Source organism: Linepithema humile, chromosome 4, assembly GCF_040581485.1.
Source record: "Linepithema humile isolate Giens D197 chromosome 4, Lhum_UNIL_v1.0, whole genome shotgun sequence".
Classification (NCBI taxonomy): Eukaryota; Metazoa; Arthropoda; class Insecta; order Hymenoptera; family Formicidae; genus Linepithema; species Linepithema humile.
Window position 1 is genome coordinate 26,762,004 of NC_090131.1, and position 26,493 is coordinate 26,788,496.

The following is a 26,493-nucleotide window of genomic DNA, read 5'->3' on the forward strand; positions in this document are numbered from 1 at the left end:
AAATTGATTTACCATGAATTCGTTTCAGTAATGCGTTTTTTGTTTTACGATGGGGTTCTTGATTAACAAACTCGACCGTAAGATGGCATCGCTAGAATTTTTTTAGCGGCAAGTTTGAATAAAAATTATTCTAAAAAATTTAGATAAAAATTGTAATTCAGAGATGCATTAAAAAAATCCTAATAATTTAGGCATATATATTTCAATTATATGTTTTAGTTAGATTAGTAGTAATATTAAGATAAGTAGTAATATTTCAATATATTTTAGAGTTTATATCAATTTTTTGTATGATACAGGAAGAGACTGTGAGAAAAATAAATTAATAAGTGATGTAAGAATACTACTCTTATTTGTGATAATAAATATTTGCACAATATAAACACATATTTGCGAAATAATTGTGAAACTTGTTGCTATTCATTAATTTGAATAAAACTAGGTTATATTCGAGATGATGAGGTTATATTTGACATGATCCACGTTCCCGCGCAAAAACAGATACTGTTTTGTGTCATATAAAAATTATAATTAACATGGCTATACGATTGCATATAAATAATAAAGATTTAGTTGATCAAAAGCAGTCAGAGTTACACTTTATGCCATGTAAAATTCATGGGAACGAAGCCGCTAAGGTTTCTTCTTTTTTTAAACCTTACATTCGTAAGATAGACAAAGAATGTAAGTAGGCTAATAAACTTATAGTATTATATTTCTTTTATGTAGCATATTTTAATGGAAAAATATTGAAGGCACACAAGTACATAAAGTAAAATATAATGAAATTATTTATATTTTTGCCTTTTATTCTACCACTTTCTAAAATTATTGAATTTTACAGATTGTGATTGTTCTTTCCGTGGTTATCCACTCCAAGGAAAAGAAGTAACTGTACCTGCTAGCTATAAAGGCATGATATTTATGGAAAATAGAAAGACAGATAGTGAAAGCAAGAATCGAAATTTGTATTGCACCAAAACCTTTTCAAAGTTTACATATTGGAATTATGATAAAATACCATCCAAGAATGATGCCATTATAGCAGCATTAGATTGGATTGACATAGCTGAAACAGTAAGTAGCTTTTTTTATGGACAATTATAATTTATCAATCCTTATGCAACTTGTTTTAATAATTCTAGTTACATACACCAGAAACATAAATACCAAAGGCATATACCAATTGTTCTAGTGGAGATATAAGAAACATTGTTATCCAGTAACATTATATTTTTCTACTGATAGAAAAGGGAAGTAATAAAGATGTATTTCGTATAACAGATTTATTTTTAATGTTGTAATTGGATGGTTATGCCACAAATAATGAGTGTATATGTGCGTAAGAATCTATAACTGTAAGATGTGTAAAGAGAGATAGTGGTGGTATCAATAGAGTATAATTAGCAGCAAAGTTTTTAAAGAAACAGAGTTTTCTATTTAGATATCTGTGGACTTTTCATTAGTTCGTTTAATATAATGATACAATTATAAATGCATTCTGCAGATTCTTTTCAAAGACACAAATCTGTTTTATGCAAGATGTTACTATGCTTTTATACGATTCATATTTAATTTTATATTAAATGCATTTAGTGCCATCGACAGCTTACATTGATAGTATTCATTGTAAATAGGATGTACTTAGCATCTGAGCATCCATAGCTATCTTAAAGACATACAAATGTGTAATTTACAAAATACATTTTTCAGAATACCTACTGAATCGTTTAGGCCAAAGAATCCAATCAGTTTGCAACTAGCATGTATTGAACATGTGCGCAGCGTGAATCGATTTCCAAATACGAAATGCTAGAATTCAATTTCCATTCCTGTATCATGTAGAATCATTGGCAGTGAGAGGAAATGTGCGTATCTTAAACGAAGTATGTTTGTTTACATTATCTCGCGTTAATTAATATGCTATAGCATCATACAATACATCATAGCAATTAATGCTACAATAGGAAAATTGATTAATTAAATAATTACAATCTCAACCTGAATTTTCTTTGGCGTTATAACAATACTGAGGTATTTATACGAGATTTGTAGAACTAATTAAAAGTGAACCCTGAATATCATATCAAATTACAAAAACTCTCTCTTACGTTCGTTCGTTCGTTCGTTCTTACATTCTAAATTATCAAGCCCCCTGACACAACGGAATAATAAATATAATAAAATATTTCTATTGATACTTCTTCCGACGTTTATTATATAGATATCGCTAATAAAATAACTTCTTGGGATTCTAAAGGACCTATTTACAGTAACATTATAGATTTCTAAAGAGCTACTCTAAAAATAGGTCCGCTGCGTTATCACTTCGTTTTCATTCATGCAAAAGCTCTCTAACGTTTACTTATAAAGTTGAGGAAGTAAATGCTTGTCTTATAGAGACGTTAGTCTCGTTGTCCGTATGCTAAGCTAAATGTATTTTAGTTCACTTATATGTAATTCGGACGGGTGGGTGTCTGTCTGTTCGATCTCAGACTAGATTTCTCAGGCGAGCAAAAAATGCAGCCTCGGTAAATGAATCAAAAAGACACCCGCCCAACGAGCGGCAAATGTTCAGCTGCCTTTCTCCTTCCTAATAATTTAATCTTTTTAAGCTAAACATGTACGATCACATTGGCTTATGTTATTTTCGACGAAGATTACGTTCTAAAATCAGATTTTCCTCGCATTATCCTCTTTAACATTATGGCGTACAATTCTAGATGATTTATAGATATATCTGTGAAATTATATACGGAATTAATAAGTAAATAATTCACGATTTCCTCTACTATTGCGTATAATACTTGCAATATCGTGTTTTTTTTTTTTTTTTCTTTGTACCCTGATTTCAGATGTGTATTTTTATATATGTGAACGGCGATTGAAATTCCCAGAACGTGAGATATGTCCTGTTTGAATGCAAATTCGAAAAAGTAATATTTGTAAAACTCGTGGAAACTAACACTTTGGCAGTGGCTTGTGATATATTCAAATCTCAAAACTTCGGTATAAGACACTGCAACAGGCAGTAGAATACATATTAGTTTTTGGTATTGTCCGCGCGCTCCTGTCAGTCGGTCCTTTTCACTCGATTCGATAGAATATATAAAAAAAAAAATCATTATAAATGCCACTTGTATACAATATAAAAAAGACTACAGTCTTACAGTTTTACAAGAAAAACTTATAAAATCTCAAGCAAATCAAAAGATCCTCAACCAGATCGCAATCCGTTACGTAGTTTCACTAAATTTGTACATTCGTAAAGATATCAAATAAAATACCGCACTATTTATACATGCTGAAACGTGCCCAAATCATTGGTTTGCTCCTGATGAAACTTGTTCTGATCCTGCTGCTGCTTGATGAAAGCGCTCAGCCTGTTGAGCAGAAATTGTTTGTCATGGCCTTCCAATACTAATTGATTCTTCAATACCGTCACCATGTGCTTATTCGCTATCGACACCGCGTAATAGTAATAGAGAAGCAGAGCGAGAATGACGAACGCTGGTATGCCGAAGCCAGCCGTGCCCAGGAAGAACAGTGCCGATTGTATCCAATCGGGGAACTGCGAGAATGTCATGATCAGCAGCATCCACACGGACTGCAGTCCGCGGAACGGGCCGCACGACTTCGACGGCATGATCTCGGCGATGGAGTAGCCGACTGGTATCGTCGCCAGGATGAAGGAGACCAGCAAGATGAACATGAAGAGGGAATTCGACCTGCTTGCCCGGTATATCTTGCTCGACGGTGTGCTGTTCACCAGACAAGTGAACTTCTTCACATAAAACAGCAGAAACGTCCCGACAACGGCGACCATCGGCAGCAACGGCGCGAAGAAGCAACCGAGCCAGCAGATCGTCTGCGAGTACACGATATCCAGCACGTGCTTGGGTAGGTCGAATTCCTGCTCGCCGACAAAGCGCAGGATCTTGTTCTCGGAGTTCCGCGCGATCAGCGAGCGCGGAAAATTAATGAAGAACGTCATGAAGAATTGGATGAAGAGATCGGTGGTGTACAGCTTGAAGAACTGCTGCCCCACGAAGGTCTCCCAGCACAGCGGCTGCCGATTCCTATCGTTGGTGCACTCGTCGTCCGGAATCTTCTCCCCGACGAGTCTGTACAAGGACGTGAGTAGAACGCCGAGGGAGGCGAGTCGGAGAAAGACGGTTCTAAATAGCGTCATTCGCACGACGTAGGATGGACTGTAGTGCTCCAGAGCGACCAGGTAGCGAAAGAGGAATGGAATCGCGACGTTGAGCCCGACGATACATATATAAGGAAGGAATTCGAAGAACAGATGACTGATCTTGGACGCGCCTTGGTTCTGCGCGAGGTACGTCGCCGTCTGCTCGAACGAGAAGTCGATTATGTAATAAATAAACACGCCACAGCCGCTGAGTACCGTCAGGACGATCAGGTGGACGAACAAGCGTATGAAGAACAGCTTCGTCTTCTCCTCCCGCGTGCGATTCTGCCGTTCTTCCTCCATCCTCTCCGCCTCCAGGAATCCCTTCATCTCGTTGTACAGCGCTTTGTGCTTCACCGCCGCGGACTTCTCGTTCTGGATGCAGTAATCCCAGCCGCCAAACACGAGGTTGCAGTATTGATAAAACTGTCCCTCGCCCTCCACGACTCTCTCCTTGAAACCCTTAGCGGCTGACCGCACAATTGCTACTAGGCTGATAATGAAGATGCTAATAATAGCGCAAATGTAGGACAGCGGTGAGTTGTAGTAGAGATTGGGACCGAAGTTCTCGTAGATCTTGTGCGTGTACGTGCCGTAGAACAACAGAGTGTACTCCAAGATGCCGCGGCCTTGCACGATCTCGGTTATACTGTTGCTACCATCGGTCTTATTCCTGTACATTTCGGTGCAGCAGGCTACGCTAGCGTTGTTGTTGGGCGTACATGCTTCGTTCTCTGGCACCTCCAGCAAGATCGCCGGCAGCACTATCAGCAAGAACAAAATCGCGAACAGAAGCAAATTCAGATACATCAGCCATTTGATAAATAAAAAGTACGATACTATTCCCATTCCAAAATTTCCGCCTATCTTCTTCAGACTGTCGTTCCACAGCTCCATCTTGGAGTACGCCTCCTTCATCCTTATGCGGAATTGTTGCCAGGCTTTCCTGCGCTGCCACTTCAGCTGTTCGAAGCCTTGAAGTCGCAGTTTGGTAGCGCTCTGAAAAACACGGAAAATAAATTGTCGCAAATTATACTTACTCTAATTTATTCGTTGTAGAATATAAACTTTTATATCAATTTTTCAAAATACCTGCAGTTGATTCTTCAGCTGTATTTTCTGAGACATGCACACAGGCATAGCCTTGATCTGCATGATTTCTTCCCAAGTGCGTTCTTCGTTGGACAAGTTCTCCGACAGATCTGGTAACATAGACACCGCCACATCATGTACATTGGTCGACATACGCCTTGAGGTTGTTGTGCCACGAGATCTAGTGCTTGTCCGTCTTCTCAATGTCATCTTTGTGTCATTTCGGATTCGCTTTGCTGTGGCTGAAATGTAGAAAAGGTATTGTGTAAGAATAGAAAAGATCTTGTAAGATGTAGCTCATAAAATGTAGAAAGATTTATTTGTAATTGTTTTGTTTTCAAGTAGAGAGCTGTTTCAACTCACCAACGCGAGATTTTTTGCTAGGAAGCAAAGTGGCTATGTGCGAAGGATCCCTCTGCAGAGCTTGTTGCAGATCCGCTTCCATAGCCGCAGGATAACTTTCTTGATAGAATTCGGCGCCAGCCTCTTCCCATCCATGGCCTCTGTCGCCACCTCTTTTCTTTCTCTCTCCACCCGACATTTTCAATCTCTGGAGTATACTTTCTGAGTGAGTTGAATCTTATTCACAAAGCAAATCAATCACATGCAATCTTTAAACGTTTAATTCTGCACAAATAATTTGTACAGCTTGACACATAATTTTAACATTTATATTCCACTTCTGTGTTCTATTTCTTCAATCTAGAATCTCTCAATACAATTATGTAGATTCCTTCCTTAATTATGTAGATCAATTCCTCTGAATTCTTTACATACTGTTCAATGTAGCTGCAGACAATATTGCTCATTCGAGAATGACGACAGTGTATTCAACTGTAAAAGAAATAAACTATTGTTGAATCATTATCTTGGCATGTGTACTACAATAAGATCAAATAAGATAAAACAATATCAGAAACAATACACACATACACACACACACACGTATCCGGCATGAGTGTCGTCATCAAAAGATCTTTCGCAATCGTTTACGTGGAATTTCTGCCGATCGATACTTAACAATATCTTGAATAACAATTTATTCTCAGCTGTTGGAGCCTCAAACCACAGGCCGTTAATATTGGATACACCGCTCCGATGCTGCGTTGAATGCGACATACATTGTCATACGTGAAATCTTTATGAGGTTTGCAGCCCGTGGAAATTAGATCAACGTGCATGACGACATCGCGCCCGTCACTTCGGTCTTCTTGAAATTCCGACGGACGAAAGCTTCGTAGCAGCTCATCGGCGCGAGCTCGCACGGCGGCATTTTGTTTGTCTCATACGTCAAACTCACAGCAGACGGCTAATGACAAGAAGCTACCGATCACGAACCGCCTAGATGGCGTCTGAATAAATTTCGTGCTTCCAGTGACGCCAGATTTGAGACGCAAGCAGCAAGAGGGAGGGAATACCACCCACAAAGCGCAAGCTTTGAACTCACACGTATGTGTGAATTCCGTGCTTCGAACACTAGAAGAGAGCTGACATACTATTTCTGTTTCTTTTTTTTAATGGTCAGAAACACTCCATTTTAGCCGGGATTTTAATAAATTGTTAACAGGAACACCTGTTAATGTCATCACTGGTGTCACTGGATGCTCCAAAAAAAAGACAGTTTTTAGAATATTTATAAGCTTGGTCTTTTTTCCAAAAAAGAGTAGCCAAATATCTATTTTTTTCTAATAGTCAAATAAAAAGAAAATATAGAAAAATAAAAACAAACATTTGTGTAATTTTTGTAACATTTTATTATTTATTATGTAAGAAATTTATTTCATGAAAAGTAATTTTATTGATGCATTCACACAATAATTGTTTAGAATTAAATAAAATCTATCATTCATTACAAACTTATAATTCTACAAAGAAAAAAAATACATTTTTGAAAAAATCGTTACTTTTTAATTGATTGCTTTTTGAATGATGAAAAAATTAATAAATTTTTTATACATTAAAAATCTTGTATCGTTCATGGAGGCATGCGACACGTTATGCATTTAGCATGTTATATTAATATATTGAGTACGATTCATTATATTTAATAATATAATTCATTATACGCATAGTTGTTGCTTTTTGATTGTTAAAAAAATTAACAATTTTTTATACATTGAAAATTTTATATTATGCATAGAGGCATGCGACATGTTACGCATTTAACGTGTTGTTTTGATACATAGAGCACAATTCATTTCATTCTAATGGCATAATTTACAGTCTTTACATCTCGCAAATTGATTTTGACATTCAGAAATTATCTACCTTCGATTGAACAAGTATTTACATAAATACTGTATTTTTAATATGTTCGATTTTTGTAAAAAAAAGTAACATACAATCGAAGAACAAAATTAGAAACAATTAGGCAAAATTCTATATGTGAGATCAATAAATAATAACTTCATTATCTTAACGCAACATTACGCAATTTGAAAATTTAAATAGTTGTAATCTAAAAGTAACACACACATAATCCAAGATCATCATTTCACTTAGAGAGATATTCCATATTTGGAGACCAAAGTTACACTTTGTGTTACGTAAGAGTACAATATTATAAGCGTAATAGTGATTAATTAATATTACTATGATTATATTAATATCATTAGAGCTGTTTGCGATAAGATTTCTGGCTTCAATATTGTCGGCCTTTACCTCTGCCTCTGCCGCCTCCTCGTTGATAGCTGTTCATGCCAGAATTGTTGCCCTGATTCCATCCTCCTTGAACCCTACCACTTCGGCCGCCGCCACCTCCTCCTCCTCCTCCTCCACCGCCCTCCCTCCTGTCCTGGTAATGATTTCCACCGCTACGATTGTTACCTCCATAAGAATCTCTTTGACCAGAATATTGCGATTGTTGATAATTTTGACCATAACTTTGACCGGAACTTTGGCCGTAGCTTTGACCGGAACCTTGGCCGTAACTTTGACCGGAACCTTGGCCATAACTTTGACTGTAATTTTGATTCGAACCTTGGTTATAACTTTGACCTTGACTGTAACTTTGACCATAATTTTGACTGGAACTTTGACTGGAACTTTGACTGTAATTCTGATTATAGCTCGCGTTGGAATCTCGATAATTTCCGCCACCTCTGCCTCCTCCACCTCCCTGATATCCTCCAGCGTTCCTATGTCCAGAATATTGAGATTGCTGCTGATGGTCAAAATTCTGACCAAAATTGCTGCTAGCATCTTTATGATAGCCACCTCCACCGCCTCCACGACCGCCGCCTCCACCGCCTCCGCGACCGCCACCTCCTCCTCTACCATATCCTCTATCACCACCACCTCCTCCTCTTCCACCCCTGAAATCATTATATAATATTAAATATTTGTTCAAACTTATTATACATATCTTTTATTGCCATTTTATTTTTCACTCATAATTAACAGTTGATAGTTTAATCATTAATATTTTATAAAATTTCTTTGTCGTTATATTGACTTACCGAAATGATGTCGGTCCTTGAACTCTATCCTTTTGCCACGAAGGCATCTCTGGTGGAGGTGGTTCTTGTTCATAAGGTCTACCACCTCTGTCAGGCACTGCTCCAATAATAACACTGTTAATCTTGCTTCGTGTGTTCTTGCGAACGCTCGCGTTGCTCATTTTCTCGATTATCGCTAGATCATTTCTCGCTGCCAACAAATCGGCCATTATTACCTTTGGCACATTTTTTAAAGTCTTTCTTCTTTCCTCAAATATCTTCTTAATTTCCATTTCTGATTTTATCTTATCTGACCACTGAAAGTAAGATTATACAAATATATATATGTTGAATACATTTTAAATACAGATAAAAATAATCACTGTTTTAAGGAAAAATGAAGAACGTCAATTCTCACCAAACATGATTGAATTGTGACATCGAGACGCTTAAGCAACATATCACGACGAATGGTATATTCTGTTTGCATTTTTTCTTGCATTTCGTATAACTTGTTCCATTGTCTTTGAGACAGTTCGAGATTTATAAGTGGTTGATCTAGATGTCCAGATGGTACAGTATTTAGTATGTTTGATAATTGAGTCTCCACTTTTGAGAAGAATGCTTCAGGTGAAATGTTATCTGGTGGCTTTTGCAACTTTAATGTTATCACCATATTTTTCAAGTTTCTTGCTGTGTCACTTTCATTCTGCAAATATAAAACAATGAAATATACATATAATAAATATTCATATAATATCATAAGAAAAGCGCATACAATTTTAACAATATGTTAATAAGATAAAAACTATTATAGTTAAAACTACTTACAATAGTGACTTCCAATTGTTTTTCTTCTTTAGGATATTTTTCCTCTAATATTTTACAAGCCATAAGTTCAGCTGCTAAGAATTCTATTAGTAAAGCTCTTTCAAGCTCATTCCCTAGTCTTTGATTAATATTTCCGCATGTTAGTTTTTCATTCACACATCCTACTTCCTTGAGAAAAAAACTTAACTCTAAGAGGAAGGAACTAGCATCATCTGCGCTTGTTGTAGCATGAACAGTCTCATCGATATCAATAAATGTAGCAAGTTGCTCAGCAAACCATGCTGTAAGACTAGTAAAGTCTGGTGATCTGGCACCAAGTTTTAAGGACTGTGATAGTTTGTCGGGTTCAAGAATTGGTCCTGTGTACCTATAAAATAATTAAAAATATAAATTTCTGTGAACTGTATATTACCAGAATATAAAAAATAAGTCTATTATTATGATAAATAAGGGATGATTGATAGTTTACTTTAAGTACTTAAAATTCTTTTCTCAGAGTTATAAAAATTATATCAAATAAATTTTACTTGATATTATAACTTCCAATTACTTACCCAACATCTTCAAGCATTTTGAGCAACTTCTCTTCCGTACCGGTCATGTCGACCATGTTTCTCTAGTCCAGATTTTTGCTATTATTAAGCAAAATGTATAGTAATGAGGCAAATATAAAACGTATTTATTCGACAATTGCAAAACCAAGTGTGCTATGATAACAAAATATTTCCTCACCGAATCACTCAATCAATTCTTCAATTCACCTGTATTGACCATTGATCTATATTCACCGATAAACGCAAAGATCGGAGTCTTGCAATCTTGTGAAAGATCGCGTCACACGCAATGTAGCCAATTTTGCTCCGGTTTTCTGCGCACGCGTGACTCGAAAATCACGCACCCTACTAACGCCCTCCCCGGAATATTACGGCGAAAGTAAAAAGCAATAATTTAAAAAACATATAATAATAAAAGAAATACAAAAATGTAGCATAACACAAAAATGCTTTAATATGCATTTTAAAAAACAACAGAACAAAATTCATATTTTTTTTAAAGCTGGAGACTTTCTATTTGTTTTGTAGGTTTAATTAAACCCATTTATCTATTAAAAATTCGAAAGTGCACAATAGAGAAAATACTAGAAATAGAAATAAATATTAAATATTAAGAAGAGCAATTTGGAATTATTTTACTTTGAACAAGGGAGCGGAATGGCTTAATTATTCCTAATTCTTATATCCTGATTTATGATTCGTTAATGTATTCTCCATTTCCTCGTTTCAAAATGAAATAATTCTGATTTCCTATTCCTAATATTTAATATTTATTTTAATTTTTAATATTTTCTCTATTGTGCCGAAATCTGCTGCGATATTTGCATTTCGCGATTTTTTTGAATTTAAGATTGCAGCACCGTCGGCCACCATCCTGAAACAGTTGCTCAACTGTGTCAAACCGTTGCTAATAGGTACTGATCTGGTAAACGTACGTAGGCGTCATCATGGTGCGTAGGCAGTAGCGTTTTTGAGGAAGAAGCGAGAGTTTGTTTTGAATCGATAGTAACATGGGCATCGCTTTTCGTTATTATGGTAATTCGCGCGTCTAGGAGTGGCATCGTCCCACGAATTCGCGATGATGGAGCAAAGCGACAGCGGTGAACGTCGAGCGACGAATTAATCGAGCAGGACTTTGTGCGCGGTGTGTGTGTTACACGATGTCGCGGAGCTCGGAGAAGCTTCGCTTTGTACGCCGAGTCTTCGAGTGGAAGAAGAGGAATAGTGGTGCGATTCTGCTCGTGGTGTGCCTGTTTGCGCTGACCACGTCGTTGCCAATCGCTTATGCGAATACCGAGCAGATCCATGTCCCAACGGGCATGAATCGTTGTCCAGTCGAGTGCGCTTGTCTCGGCAATTTGGTCTCCTGTAGCGACCTGCAGTTGATCGAGGTACCGAGTGGGCTGCCTCCGTGGACAGAGATTCTGTAAGTAAATTCATTGTCAACAAACATTGTCAACAAACATTGTCAATAAACATTGTACGGTCATTGACAGTCGAAAAAAACAATGTTGTTTGTTTATAGCAAATAATATTTTAATAGTTTTTCTATGAGCTTAATTGTATTCTCTACAGCAGTTATATTTTAGAGTTACAAATTGTAATTTTATTTATTATCAGAAAAAGATATGAACAACTTTATTATTATACTTTTAATCTATGATTAATTTGTTTGCACGGATGTAGATTAGAGCTAAGCGCATTTACTTCCCGTGTAACGCAAGCTAAGGTAGATAAGATATCCATTTATAATGGAAATAAAAGTGATCAGTGATAGGGATATATGTATTTTATGATCAGTTATCAAAGATTTTTATATTATACTTTTGAAATTTTCTGATAATCATTGATACGCAGAAACAATATTTATATAATAATTTGTTATTTATAAAAATTTCTCATCACAAATAATAAAATATTTCAATAGTATTCTAAATTATCATTTATTAAAATAATATTTAAAAAATATTAAAATACGAAGTACATATTAATTGCACATATAAATTGTACATATTAATTTTTACGTTTCAATCATTTCTTACAAAATTGTATCTTTTTTTTTAATAACAAAATACGATGTTGATACGTTTAAAATGCAGATTGATAATTTACTTGTTTGTTTCAAATAAAAGTTGGTACATAAGCAGCAGTCATTATGCAGCAATTTATTATTTATTGGATGATAACTGTTATTATTCTATATTGTTTGGGAGTCGAATCAAGGGCGGTAATATTACTTGTTATGGCTGCATGTGGGTCGCTTGTCTCTTCACTGCACTAAATGGTCAGATTGATGAATCCAACTCTACAGATACATGGTTAGGTTTCTATAGCCATATAGGGTGCTATGTGTGATGATGGCTGATCATTGTTGAGTCTCCCAGTATTCACAGTCAAGGATAGCAAGATCAAAGTAGGAAAGATGTCATGTCTATGCTATTTAAGGAATTGATGTATACTCTTAACCAGGGTTATATTCGTTTTGTACAACATATATCTAAATAAGGAAAAAGTTTTTATATTAAATTTCCTTGTAGAGAAATGTAATTGGAAAATAATTTTTTACATTTATATTTGTATTGTATTGTTTATTAGCATCAGAGGACTGAAAAGTATTGAACTTGAAATAATTTAAATTTATTAATATATATATATATAAATAAATAAATAAATAAATTTAAAAAATATATATATATATTAATAAATTTAAATTATTTCAAGTTCAATACATTAGCATATACTTATATATATATATATATATATGCTAATGTATTAATTAATCCTTACATCATTATGTTGATAGGAAACATGAATGAGATACAATTTTGTTTTTATTAATTTATTATTTGAAAAATAATTTAAACAAAATTGTTTTTTTTTAATTTTATTTGAATTTTTTTCTTTTATTATTTTATTTAGTATATGAAATTTATTGCTTTATTTTTATTTTTCAGAGAATTGATGGGTAATAATATTGCAAACTTAGAATTTGACTCATTACTTCATTTAACAAAACTCAAAAAACTGTAAGCATATTTTTTTAACGTTTAATTTACGAAAATAAAAATGTGTAAGTTTTGTAACTCATGCAACTTTATTAATGAATTGTCTATAATTTCAGAGATGTAAGTGCTAATAAACTCAGAGATAATTTTACTATTGTCTTGTCAAACGTTGCACAATTACGCGAGCTTAAAGTGAATAAAAATCACTTGACACAAGTGCCAGATCTTGTATTTGTTAAGAATATTACTCATCTCACACTGTAAGTACTCGGCATATGTAGAGTATAAAAATTTTTTAACGTTTAATTGTTTGAAATAAAAAATATCTTCTTAATATTTTTTATATAATAGGCTGAGCGTTATCAATATTATGATTATTTTTTACAGGTCTCATAACTTAATTTCCAATATAAATGGAACTGCATTGCTCAGTTTGCCACAGCTTCAATCTCTGGATCTCAGTGGGAATAAAATAAGTGTCCTTAAAAAAAGGTCCTTCCTTGCTCCTAACGAGCTTACACATTTGTACGTATTTCAATTATATTTTAAATGTCTGTGTGTTATATAATACACCAATATTATTCAATATTTTTATATTTACAGAAATTTAAATGGAAATCACTTAAATGTTATTGAAAATGGAAGTTTGGATAATCTAACTTTGCTGGAGGAACTTCGTTTGAATAAAAACAATTTGACACAACTGAAAGATCTATTTATGAATCAGAAAAAATTACGAATACTGTAAGCACCTACATATTTTCATCTCAACATATTCGTAGTATTTATAAAATATTATACTGAAGAATCTGTACAATATTATCGTCTAATATGTACATTATAACATTACAGAGAGGTGAACAGAAATAATCTGCAGCAAATTCACGGATTAAGTCTGAAAAGTTTACAAAGCTTGAAACAGTTACACTTAAAGAGGAATAGAATTAACACGCTGGATGACGGAGCCTTTTGGCCACTTAAAGATTTAGAACTATTAGAGCTCGATTTTAATATGCTGACCACTATAAAGAAGGGTGGTTTGTTCGGCTTAGAAAATCTGCAAAAGTTTACCTTGTCGCACAATAAGATTTCGACGATCGAGCCTCAGGCGTGGGATATATGCAAAGAAATAACAGAGATGTTAGTAATCCTCTTTTAATTGCATCGAATAATTTTATGACAAGAATCGTGAATGAAATGATTTGTATATCTATTATTAATTTTGGATTTTTATTTATTTCAGAGATTTGTCGCATAATGACTTGACCTCTATAGAACGGGGCTCATTCGAATATCTCACGAAGCTGGAAATACTTAAACTGGATCATAACCAGATCGCATACATCTCGGACGGAGCGTTCAATTTTACACCAAATCTTCGTGTCCTGTATGCATACCTTTTATAGATCGCACAAATTTCCGCCATGTTGCGATTGCCGTGTTATAATTGTCATTTTACTTTAAAGGGAACTTAATTTCAATAAGATATCCTACATGGTAGAGGATATCAGCGGTGTGTTTTCACCGCTCAGTCAGTTGTCGAAATTGGGTCTGGCGCACAACAAGATGAAATCTCTAAATCAGAACGCCTTTGCCGGCTTGAGTCGCGTCACCGAGCTCGACTTGATCGGAAATAATGTTACGTCCATTCAGGAAAATGCGTTTCTGCCGATGACCAGCCTGATCAAACTTAAGATAAACACATGTGAGTTTGAATTGTGCATAAGTGTGTTATAAATATAGATATTTAAGATTTAATCATACGATGCGCATCTTATGCTCATCGTTGCATGTAGATTTAATTATACATACATTTTTGCTGTCACTTTTTTTTTTATTGTTTCCTTTTCTATTTATAAACAGGGAACTTGGTTTGCGATTGCGGACTTCAATGGCTGAGCATGTGGTTGCGAGAACATCGTTACAATGAAGCTGAGCTGTACTGCGGTTATCCGCAATGGTTGCAGGGCATGTCATTGATGCATTTGCATCATGCGAACTTCACTTGTAGTTAGTATTATTGTAGTAAAGTAAAAGAGTTACAGCTGCGTAGAATATTTAAATGGCCTATTAAAATTTGTTGTTCTTTATTTTTTAAATTTTACGTTTTTTTTTTTAAATTGTACTATATTCTATCATAGACGAATATCCAAAACCACTGATCATTGAAGAACCGAAGGGTCAATTAAGTACTAAAGGTGGCAACGTGACGCTGGTGTGTCGCGCGACCAGCACCGCTGACGCACCGCTTTATTTCACGTGGAAACATGACAATGTGGAGTTAATTGATGCGAATCTGCAGACCAGCTCCGGGTCTACCGAGGACGGAGCAACCGAGGCTACATCTTTTTTACACCTTATTAACGTCACTTATGCTGATGCGGGAAAGTATCAATGTACGGTAGCAAATAATTATGGAACTACGTATTCGTCCAAAGCCAAACTAAGTGTGTTGGGTAAGTTATTTACATATTGTTCTTTATTATACAATATCAATGATTGTTTGCATAAATGTTTTGATATATAATTTTTATGTGAAGCTTTTTAAGAAAACCTAATTTTTAATTAAGTTATTTAAAAGTGAATTTAAGACTTCTAGAAAATAAAAATAATTTGATTGATTTAATTGAGATTCTATGTAATTATAAATTAAATAACATTTTTTATGCACTTTTCCGTACAGTTTATCCGACATTCTCTAAAATTCCGCACGATATACGAGTGCATGCCGGGAGTACCGCTCGTTTGGAATGCTCTGCCGACGGACACCCGTCTCCTCAAATAGCTTGGCAAAAGGATGGTGGAAATGATTTTCCGGCCGCGAGAGAAAGGAGGATGCATATGATGCCGACGGACGACGTGCTCTTTATTATAAACGTGAAAATGGCCGACAGCGGAATTTATTCTTGCACCGCGCAAAACATGGCTGGTCTTATCATTGCAAACGCTACGCTCACCGTTTTGGGTGAGCATCATTTTCTTTTTAATATTGAGTCTCGGGATTGAAAGAATATTTTCATATGTGATGCTTTCGCTTTTTAGAAATACCATCCTTCGTAAAACCTATGGAGAACAAGGAAATAATGGTGGGCGGCTCGATCGTGCTCGAATGTATGGCCAACGGTGCCCCACGCCCGAAATTATTGTGGCGAAAGAACGGCAGCCCGTTGGAGCCAACTGAACGGCACTTTTTCACCGCCGAGAATCAACTGTTGATTATCGTCAACACGATTGCGAGTGACGCCGGCAGTTACGAGTGCGAGATGAGTAATTCGTTGGGTAGCGTCGTCGGCGCGTCGTATCTCACAGTTAATCCAGGTAATTAGATTTTAATAATGCGAGTGAGGAATTTGATAAAGAACTTTTGCTCATCTGACATTATGTCTAATTGCAGCCTCGACTTCCGTACTGAACGACTCCGAAATACTAGGCGTGATAATAATAACCGTCGTGTGTTGCGCCATTATTACTTCCGTGATCTGGGTGGTCGTAATTTACAAGACCAGACGGCGCCTGAATTCCGCTCAAGACACTGCCGTCGCGCAACCGGCGACGACCGTTATACTGACCGTTCCGGACGCACAAACGCAATTGTATTTGGACACGAGCTCACAGCATAGCAAAGACAGCGGGACCGGAGACAGCACTAATCCCAGTAACGATCAGCTGCAAATGTGCTTGCCCGGTAAGTAATTTTTAGTTAAAAATCTTACTTTTGTTACAAAAAAATTACACTAATAAAACTTATGAATAAATTTATTAATATTTCTAATATATTATCATGATTACATTCATCAGAGGAGATCGTGACTAGCTCTGCCACCGAGCACAACGAAGAAGAATTGGGAACGATAAGCGTCGGCGATCCTCTCTTGCGCTACACGAATCACGAGCGGCATGCGAGCGAGAACGCCGACAGCATGGTTTGAAGCGGGAAGAAGTGCGAGCAAGGGGATCACCGCGTGCAACATTTCTGCAATTGGTAAAAAGTTTTTTTTTTGCGAGAAGAAATGTATTTGTGAACGTGGTGTTGAGATTTTCAACAAGAGATAAATATTCTGTCAAGTCGTGTGAATTGACGAGCCGTAGTATTATAAGATACAAGGATTTTTCACAGTTCCACTGTCTCAAAGTGACCTATTTAGAAGTGAACGTTGATCCGCGCGACAGTGCGTAACGAGATATTCGGAGTATCCGACGCTACTGACGGATCAGTGAGTCACGGTACAAGTACAACAGGAACGATAGCGAAACATTTACGTGTCATCGTCTCATCGTATTTATTACTGACGCAACTCTCGTTAAGCCGACATAGGGAATCGAGCGATACGAATTGTAAATAGTTAGACTAAGTTAACTAGTATTATTACACTGTGCGCGTCGCACGTCAGGTGTTTTCAGAAAACACGATGCCTGATACAATTCTTTTTAAGAAACAATATAATCTACTGTGAGTTTCATAGCCACTGCGACATGCGCGAGGACATTTATTATAAATTTATTATAAACTGCAAAAATCCATATATATATCTTAGACCAGCCTTTTGTGATAGATATTTATTCTAGACTTATGGCGTAAAAATAGGCGGCTATTTATAATACGCAGAAAAGGAAATGTCATTTTATTCTGGAAAGGCGATCATCAACGGGTTGGATGTATATCCGCGCACCAAAGCGTCGACTTTAGGTATCCTGTGCCTCCTCTTTTTATTTCTTATTCATAGTCGGACGCGACAGCGAACGGTATATCCTGGATTAATTTTAATTCGTTCATTGATCAAACTATTGCTCACTACTAATAGATACAATGTGTTTTTTAGGTATAGAAGATTATTATAGCTTTCGTAGGCATTTTTGTTAGTATTAATAACTACTAAGTTTAAACGCATACGACATGAGACTCTACAAATAATCTTCCAATCTTATCGTGTATAGTTGTTTTCAGGGTTTTGAGTATTTATCGAGATATCGCAATCCTTTATTGAATATTATCAAAGGTGTAAGAATTTATTTCTGTTTTCCCTTGTGATTTTATGTTTGCATACATTTTATCGGACTTTACATAATTAAGATGAGTTTAGAGATTATATTGGAGCCCCTGTTTTATAATATTGCAATTTTGTACAACAACAGACTTCGCAACTACATCTTGTTTTCTATAATATACCGGAAGAGAAATTTATAAACAATGCACAATTTGTAAAAAAAATTTTTAATTAATTTAATTAACACAAAAAGGTTAAAGAGAAGCAAAATAGCCAATAGTAAAATTGCAAATTTGAAAAAAACTGCATTATCAATTGAAAATAAATATGAAAAAAATATAAAAATAAGGACAAATAATAGTATTCAATGAAAAATGACATACATTTCCATCAGCTCTGATTGGATTCACATGCGGCGAGAAGACATTCTTATGGAGAAGTCATTAGGCCTTGAATTATATTCTTTAATTAAATTAAAAAATTTTCTTTTTAGATTTGCATTGTTTATAAATTTAAAAAAATTTTACAATGTGCAAATATTTATACGCACACATCATTCTACTTCGTTATTCAGAATCAAATACATTTGGCTATCGATGCGTCATTACGGGATAAAATTATGACTATAACACTTAGAGATTAGATTAATAGCTTTCTCGTAGTATATTCGTGACAATTTTAATTATACGATCTCTCGATTTTAATTCGACGTTTTGAATTTAGAAGTAATTGATTCTAAGGATACTTTTTCTAAAATAAGAAAAGGGTGAAACGATATTCTCTCGTTTCATAAGAAAGTTCGAACAATAATGCGCAAGTAATTATGAAAGTATAAATTTAAATCAAAGTCTTTATAATATACCAGGCAGTTATTATTGGGAGTAAATCTTGCGATATATAACCTATATATATTTTTCTATGACTTTATTGGAAAAAAAAATTGAATGACATTAAAATTCTCGAGAAAAGAGCCAGTACTACTATTACTTAATTAGCTGCAGTCACACGCGCGGCTCCTTCCATGAGTTACGACTCGGATATAAACATTGCGTGCGGTCTAAACATTGTCTGATGTGCGGAAAGTATGATGTGCTCATTATGAGTAAAATTCAAGTATTGTGTAAAGTAAAAATATAATATTCCACTTATTTGTGTAACTCGTGCGTACTCATAATGTATATGTTCAAGCGATGCGAGAATAGTTATGAATGAATCAGAAAAGAAAAAACAAGCATACGTTTTATTAATAGTCTGTGTAGAGTTTTTTCCTTGCTAGTAACGAGTATTATAAATTATATAGTCAACGAATAGATGCTCTATTGCGACATGGTTTTCTGGCTTTTGCGCCCGTGTGATACACCAAATAAGGCATCTGTTTCTTATTCAGTATTTTCCTTGTTGTTATATAGTATTGTGTACAAAAAAAAAAAAAAATACAAATAATCGCCTACAATGTACTTCCTGCGTTATTATTTACTTCCAATAGCGTTAAAAGGATAAAATCACTTACCTTGTGATAATTTGAAACAAGAAAATTCTTAAAATTACTTTTATATTAAAACTAAACTCGCTAAAAAATTGAAGCATTAAAGAAAGCATTAAACGAATGTATAATACATAAATATATTATGTTATGTATTCATACATATGAATGTGTTTCATATATACACTTTTTTTCTTAATTTCTAGAGAATAAATTATTCTTTATCGTCAGCCAGTTTTTAGATACAACTGGATCAACGGGTTTATTTTCGAAATGATGTGGTGCGGTAATAAAGAAGAAAAATCGAATGCGATAGAACAGCAAAAACCTACTTATTTCCAAATATCACAATATTATTCATGTGTACATATAATACATATATTCTACAATCTGTATGAATTTCGAGATTTGTTGATCGCTTATGTTCACCGCGCGGCCGAAATTCGCATTCACTTCACGTAAGTATATACATAATAATTATTTGTTAATAAATAAAACTTGCTTTTATAAAATGTGGGTAAAAAATTGATAAAAGATTCAGAAAGAGACAAAAGTATAACTTTCTTTGATACATGAAGAGTTTAAAATATGAAGATTTTCTTTCTTCAATATCTAATCTAATCGTAGTTAGAATTATTATATATATCACATTTGAAAAATTTAACTCTTGTTTTGCGGGAGCAAGAAGTCACAACATGTTTTCTAATAAATCTGCTAGAAATGATTATTTATTAAAACGCATATAACGCAAACCTGTAAAAATACTTATATAATTATCTGATGATTTCCACAATTATGACACATCTTCAGCAGAAAGCGTCATTCGTTTGCTTCGTGCGTTGCTTCTGCTAATACTACTTTTTTCAATAAAAAGATATCCACTAATTAAAATATATCATTTTTCACTGTTTAATTCCAAAAATCACGCATAGAGTAGAATATAATTCATATGAAAAAGGTCTTTAATAGACTTTTCCATCACGATTGAAAGGAAAAATATAGTTCGTTCACCGCATTTTTCCTCGTGATGCGAATTTCGCCGCATGCATGCACTTACACGCGTTAAAATGTATAGGAACGCTTCCTTTGAGGTAGCGCATCTCTGATACGAGATATCGTTTCGTTTGCAATTCGATCTTCATTACACAAACACCGATTAACGCACATCACAAGCATCGTGGTCGAAAGTTTAACAAATCGAGCTTATATCTAATCGATATTTGTGTAAAACTTTATTATATACAATTGCATCCTTATTTTCGCTTCAGCTTCTACGTAAATGATTGCAAGAAGGAAAATAGTTCATGAAGTATTCTTGAGTTTAATTTCTTAATATGCTTTCTCTCAAAGCCAACAAACAAAACTCCTAAATAATTGTTCCTTTCGGAAGAGCTCGGAAGAGCAAGATAAATTCGTCATGATCACAAAATAGCAATTTTAGAGTATGAATTTCTCGGATCAAATCACTTTGCAAGAACTTTCAATAATAAAATTTTGTCGACAATTATAAATTCAATTTCATGTCGTTGTTATTTCCGTTTTAATATTTATTTACAATCATATAAAAATGCAATTCGATTAAAATAGATTTGCAAAATGATTTGATGCAAGGGCTTGCGCGATTATAGAGTACTAAGAATCTTAATTATAACATTGGAAAAAAGATATAGAATGAAACTATTTACAGAGGACACTTGTGATCAAAAACAGTACGTGCTAATGTTCCATGATATATCCTGCGCCAACTATCTTCATATCTCTTATTAAGCGCTATTTAAACGAAGATTCATTCGAGATATGATCGAGTCAAATGTTTAGAGAGATATGCTAATAATACTAAATGAAAACCTAAATTTTAGCAGGACGAATCAGGACGTTTTCAACCAATTAATTGTTGCGTAACATCATTCATCCTAAATACGCGTGTTTGCCGCATCTCTTGGCACTATGCGCTATGATCTACGTGCACGCGGTCGCAATACGCAGTCTAAAAATACGCAGACGGCAAAACAAGAGCAAGGATCATAGCAAGCATGGCGCCAGATATTCTATTTATAATAAAATCGGCGATCCTCCGCGGTATTAGCAGTAATTAAATCGACTGCACCTTCGTTCAATCCGTTTTCACTCTGGGCCCGGCCAGTTAAATGCGTCGTGTACGGCAATTCAGTTCGAATCTAACGAACTCTACATCTATATTTATATAAGTAATACAAGTGGATATATTTATTGACGTTTTTATATACAACATAAAAAGAGAGTACATAAAAGAAAGTAGGAAAGAGGTAATCAGTATGCCGAACCCTTATGACACTAGTCAGACATTTTTCCTACTGTGCATCATTGTGTATGTATTACTGTATATAAATAATTATCCGCAATCAAATTAGGTCGTAATTAAAAAGATCCGTACGATTCGTCAGAGGCTTTCTCGAGTACGTCGCAAAACAAATAACCAGGCACTTTCGCATTCTGGGCAGAAATAAAACTTTTATAAACCTAAACGCTCCGTCCGCACGCTCGACCGATATCTGCGACGTAATCGAGAAACGCCTTATCGAGAATTACGACTTTATTGTTTTGAGATATCGCGTTCGCTTAACGTATGCAACGAGAGAGCAGAGTTTACACATGCAGATACACAATTAAATAAACATTCGCTCTGCTGATAACAATTCTACACATAACGTTTCTATTACACAAACTCTTACTTTAAGCTACAGAAAATATATAAATACACACCGTGAAATCATGGTCACTTTAGCGAATAAAAACTAGTTGAGCGCGTGAAAGCTGTTTCGAAAGATTTGGCAAAGGAACTTTCAACCTCTTACATCGCGAAGTCACGGATGGTTTAAAAAAATAAATAAATCGCCGTACACAGCGCATTCGATTTTCAGACGCTCCCCGATCGGGTTCAATCGCCAATAATGCCGGATAAACATGCTCGCTCTCGTTTATAAAAATATCAGCAAAAATACAACATTCTCGTCAATAATTTATCTGTAATGTCGTCGATTATCCGCTATCTACATATTTGTCTATAAACAATGTATATATATATATATTTGTATATATATATAATTTATACCTACAATTTTCGATATCCTGCTACGCGTGATATATTCTTTTATAAATCACGTACACTCATTCTCTCAGTTTCACATGCGCACATTTAGTCGTCCGCAAATAGCAGAGTCCATTGCCCTTCTGTCTTACGGCTGTTTTTTTAATCGCTCTCTTTCCTTGTTATAAAATCACTCCGCGCGAGTAATTATAGTATTGGCGTACTCGCAAAAAACACACATACTTTCTCGCATTGCGAAAAGAGCCTGCTGGATAGAGCATTGTGCAGAGTTAACCTCCGTATGTACAATATTTGGATGGCACTGTGGGATTCAGCTTTATACTTAAACGATCGTTTAGCGTTTTGATTTCGCGCTTGCAAGAATTATCTTAAAGACAATCTTAACTTAAAATTAGCCCGAGATAATAGCGTATCAAATATAGTATATCAAAGCTGACCGCGCATTTATAACAGTTTCGTTTTCTCGCACGATTCTTGTCCAAATAAATCCTGCTAAAAAAGACATCACAAACTTCCTGCACAATTGTACCTTCATTGGACAACGCAATAAATAATTCGCAAAATTCCACTATTCTATTGTTCAATGTTTCATTAAATTACAGCTAAATCCTGCCTATCGCCGAGATAGATCGTTCCATACGCATACGAATTTATACAAATTCATACACACGCTCTGTCTTTACGCTAATATTTACACTACACGCGTCTACTTCTCTCTTCCGCCCGCTCCATTTTCGAATACGGCACCATTTAGACCAGACGAAAGCGGCAATCGGGATTCCCGAGACTTCGGTCATGCCTCCAGAATTCCGCGCGATCATCGCTTTTCCGCGTATTTCGCAGCCTCGATTTCGGACGACCTCGCCGAAGTGATGTCACGCCGTTCTATTGGCCAAACATCTGCGCGTTCGTTTAGCAGCAGATAGTCTTCCACATCGGTTCGCACCGACCAGTTTCTCTCGCTCTTCTCCTCCAAACACCTGCCAGTGTAAATTCCAAGCTCTGGCGTACGGGAATACCCGGTCGCGTCATCCCTGCCGTTCCCGCATCCTGCCGGCCGCTTCCCTTCTCCCTACATGTGTGCGCGTATCTTCTTTCACTAGTCATGTTAACAATATCGATATTCGGTCTAGACAACAAACGGTCATCAATCGTTGTGTATGTCCCTCAGTTCGGTGTACGCGATCCGCTTCCGGTACAGATTGCTGCCACTCGACAGTCCTATTCTCTTGTTCGGCATCGTGGACGGGCCAGGCACGTGGTACTGCCGTCTCTTGTACACGACCATCCTGTACAAGAAGAAAAAAGCAATTAGGATCTGCACAATTATCTTCCTAAAAAAAAAGAGAAAAAATATAGATTTAATAAAGATGTTGAAAAATCGTTTCCTAACTTTTTACGATTACTCTCCAATTTCTGGTTATAAAAAAAATATGTTATAATGTTGCGACGGATAATTAAGACGATTAAAACTATTGTGATATCATCCATCAGTGTGCGCTATTTTTCATCATTCTGCAGATGTATATTTCGATTATAATTATTATAAGATCCACGTCGGAAATATCGCAGTTATTTTTTGTAAACACAAGTATCAAAGTAGTTAATCAGTTTAAAGAGCATGACACTATTGTCAGAGAGCTCTTATGTATCATTATGTGCATTAAGATACGGCGCAAGGTGACGCGTTATCGGAGCGTTGCGTCCGAGCATCAAATTTTCGTACAAAGCAATTTTTTTAATTATTTTTTCAAGAACAAAACATGTACAGCTGAGTGTAAAAATTTTCAGAACTTTACTTCTACTTCGAGAAAAGTTGTTAACAGAACTTTTAAGATAAGAATTCTTATCTTAAAAATAGACTTAAATCAGACGCTTCTTTCGCAGGCGCTATTTTAATCCAACGTTCATTGCGACATGAGAAAAAAAAAAAACAATTCCTTCATTCATTTTTCTCTCCTGATTTTATTGAGCCAAGTGTGCTGTTTCCGCTGAAAAATTGTTTCCTCGCCGCGATTTATTTTGTAGGTGATATAAATAGCAAGACGCATACGGAATTACCGCCGTTATATCAATACGATCGCAGGTCGGTCCTTGAGCGCGATCTAATGTCGGCAGGAATTTGCGCAAAAAGCCTGAATGGAAAATGCAGTCACGCCTACATCACGTGTATGTTCATGACGGCCATTCGTTTCCTCCTCTTTCTCTGTACTACCACACATGCCGGTGCGTTGGTAATTGTATCGGTACCTTCACGAGAGTACTGATGGACGTAGCTAGTAGCTTCATCACACCTATCGCGATAACATCGTAATATATCGCGGTGTTTCGTCTAACAGCGATACGCGCGGTGCCTGAAATACGCGTTACCGAAGCCGAGAGATATTCTGCGAGTGTTCTGCGAAGTCCTCTGTAAAAAAATTAATTAATCCAGGAAATACATTTGATACGTTTAAAATAATACATCCATGACGACTGTTTAAATATCTATTTTGGAAGGTGAATATTTTCTTTATCTAGACATTCGAAGAAATTAATACAAAGATTTAATAGCTTGGAAATTTAGCTTTTGAATTGTCATACTTGAAAGAATTAAATCCTTAGATTTAGAAGTCAGATGTTGCAATTCGGCGAAAGAAAGTTCATAATTTCGTGAATATTCGTATCGTAAAATGCTTAAGACCTTTGCTCGGATTAATTTTTGAGGATGGCTTCACACACATCTCCTAGAATAAATCTCTGCGTAGCGGCACGCATCTTTTGGGTCATCCTGTACAGTAATCATCACTGCTATCTACGTAATTACTATTGACGGTAGAGAACTAAGCACCATCGAAGCTCGGCGGCTTGCTGTGTGCGAAAATTTCCACTTGCGCAATGCAATGGAATGATAATTATTGCAATAACAAAGACTCAAATGCCATCTATTGAAAAAGAAATATCCTTGCGAATTAACAGTATATTCTTATGCAGATATTTAAAAATATATCTACTGCGAGCATTATTTCAGTCTCTTTTAATTATTCACTTCATGCCTTTTCACTTTGTCAAAGAATAAAATAACTCTCTTGAATTTCTACGGTTATTTGTTATCAAAATTAAATACATTGAAACAAGCAAGCCATTTCTGCTCATAAAAAAAAATGTACAAATAAATTATTACATACAATTACATTCATATATAATTTCTATTAATTTAATCATTTTATTTCATGATGTAATTCTTTTTATAATTACTTAACAGACATACTTGTACAACAGGCATGGACTTACCAAACCTTCCAAACAAACCGAGGACATTTTACCCGATCTAGTTCCAATAAGCGTATCCGGAATGTGTCTTTCCCCTTTTAAATATTCAAATGTTAGAAAACGACATGAATGGCAACATGCAACGTCGGAGGTTTCGGCCCAGGATAGGTTGCATGGACATTCTATTTATTTATTTTATCGTACAAGGAGGTGGGCTTGGATGCGGGGAGCATGCGTAACACACACACACACACGTTTTGCACGAATAGAAGGGAAAAAAAAAAGATAGTATCCGTTAAACAAGAATAATCGCCGTCGAATACTGGTTATTTAAATAGCTGCCGGTGAGAAAAACCCCGTGCAATACTTCGCGATGTCTCTGTGTATACCTGCGCATGCATTGTGAAAAATGTCATCTTGGTTGAAACGGCGATTTGAAAAGGTCGATATCTGAAATAGAAGTACAAAGTAATCGACGAACTCGTTAATGGCTCGCTCATCGGCTCGGAATAACTTCGCACAGACATCAATAATCAAATGCCCGAACATTGAGACGCATATAAATAAAGCT

At 35.6% G+C, this 26,493-nt stretch overlaps 4 protein-coding genes across 8 annotated transcripts in view; 1 reads left to right on the forward strand and 3 right to left on the reverse strand.

Annotated features, from left to right (window-relative positions):
- Positions 1 to 947: 947 nt before the first annotated feature.
- On the reverse strand, positions 948 to 6,657 carry LOC105671743 (transmembrane channel-like protein 7). Of its 2 annotated transcripts, none has more exons than XM_067353025.1 (4): positions 6,221 to 6,657; positions 5,651 to 6,121; positions 5,288 to 5,529; positions 948 to 5,194 (listed from the first exon to the last, which is right to left on the reverse strand). In XM_067353025.1, exons 2-4 carry the CDS (start codon positions 5,826 to 5,828, stop codon positions 3,296 to 3,298), a joined length of 2,319 nt encoding a protein of 772 aa, XP_067209126.1. In that variant the 5' UTR covers positions 5,829 to 6,121; positions 6,221 to 6,657; the 3' UTR covers positions 948 to 3,295. The 2 variants fall into 2 exon arrangements, with proteins under 2 accessions (XP_067209126.1, XP_012221585.2); XM_012366162.2 differs by having other exon boundaries at positions 6,217 to 6,657.
- A 1,271-nt stretch (positions 6,658 to 7,928) lies between these two features.
- On the reverse strand, positions 7,929 to 10,165 carry LOC105671764 (protein FAM98B). Its single transcript, XM_012366207.2, has 5 exons — positions 10,110 to 10,165; positions 9,556 to 9,922; positions 9,143 to 9,433; positions 8,746 to 9,041; positions 7,929 to 8,601 (listed from the first exon to the last, which is right to left on the reverse strand). The coding sequence occupies exons 1-5, from the start codon at positions 10,163 to 10,165 to the stop codon at positions 7,929 to 7,931; spliced, it is 1,683 nt and encodes a 560-aa protein (XP_012221630.2).
- Positions 10,166 to 11,035: 870 nt separating this feature from the next.
- Positions 11,036 to 19,556, forward strand: lbk (lambik). Its single transcript, XM_012366164.2, has 14 exons — positions 11,036 to 11,535; positions 13,064 to 13,135; positions 13,231 to 13,374; positions 13,502 to 13,639; positions 13,718 to 13,858; positions 13,967 to 14,254; positions 14,358 to 14,501; positions 14,581 to 14,819; positions 14,978 to 15,124; positions 15,256 to 15,570; positions 15,798 to 16,079; positions 16,157 to 16,432; positions 16,509 to 16,799; positions 16,913 to 19,556. Exons 1-14 carry the CDS (start codon positions 11,270 to 11,272, stop codon positions 17,041 to 17,043), a joined length of 2,874 nt encoding a protein of 957 aa, XP_012221587.2. The 5' UTR covers positions 11,036 to 11,269; the 3' UTR covers positions 17,044 to 19,556.
- Positions 19,557 to 19,708: 152 nt separating this feature from the next.
- The window catches only part of Treh (Trehalase), a 43,367-nt gene continuing 36,582 nt past the window's right edge, over positions 19,709 to 26,493 (reverse strand). For all 4 annotated transcript variants that reach the window (XM_012366084.2, XM_067353029.1, XM_067353027.1 and 1 more), the window contains one exon: positions 19,709 to 23,959. In XM_012366084.2, coding sequence (XP_012221507.2) covers positions 23,818 to 23,959 — 142 coding nt within the window. In that variant the 3' untranslated portion in view covers positions 19,709 to 23,817. The remainder of the gene's footprint in view (positions 23,960 to 26,493) is intronic.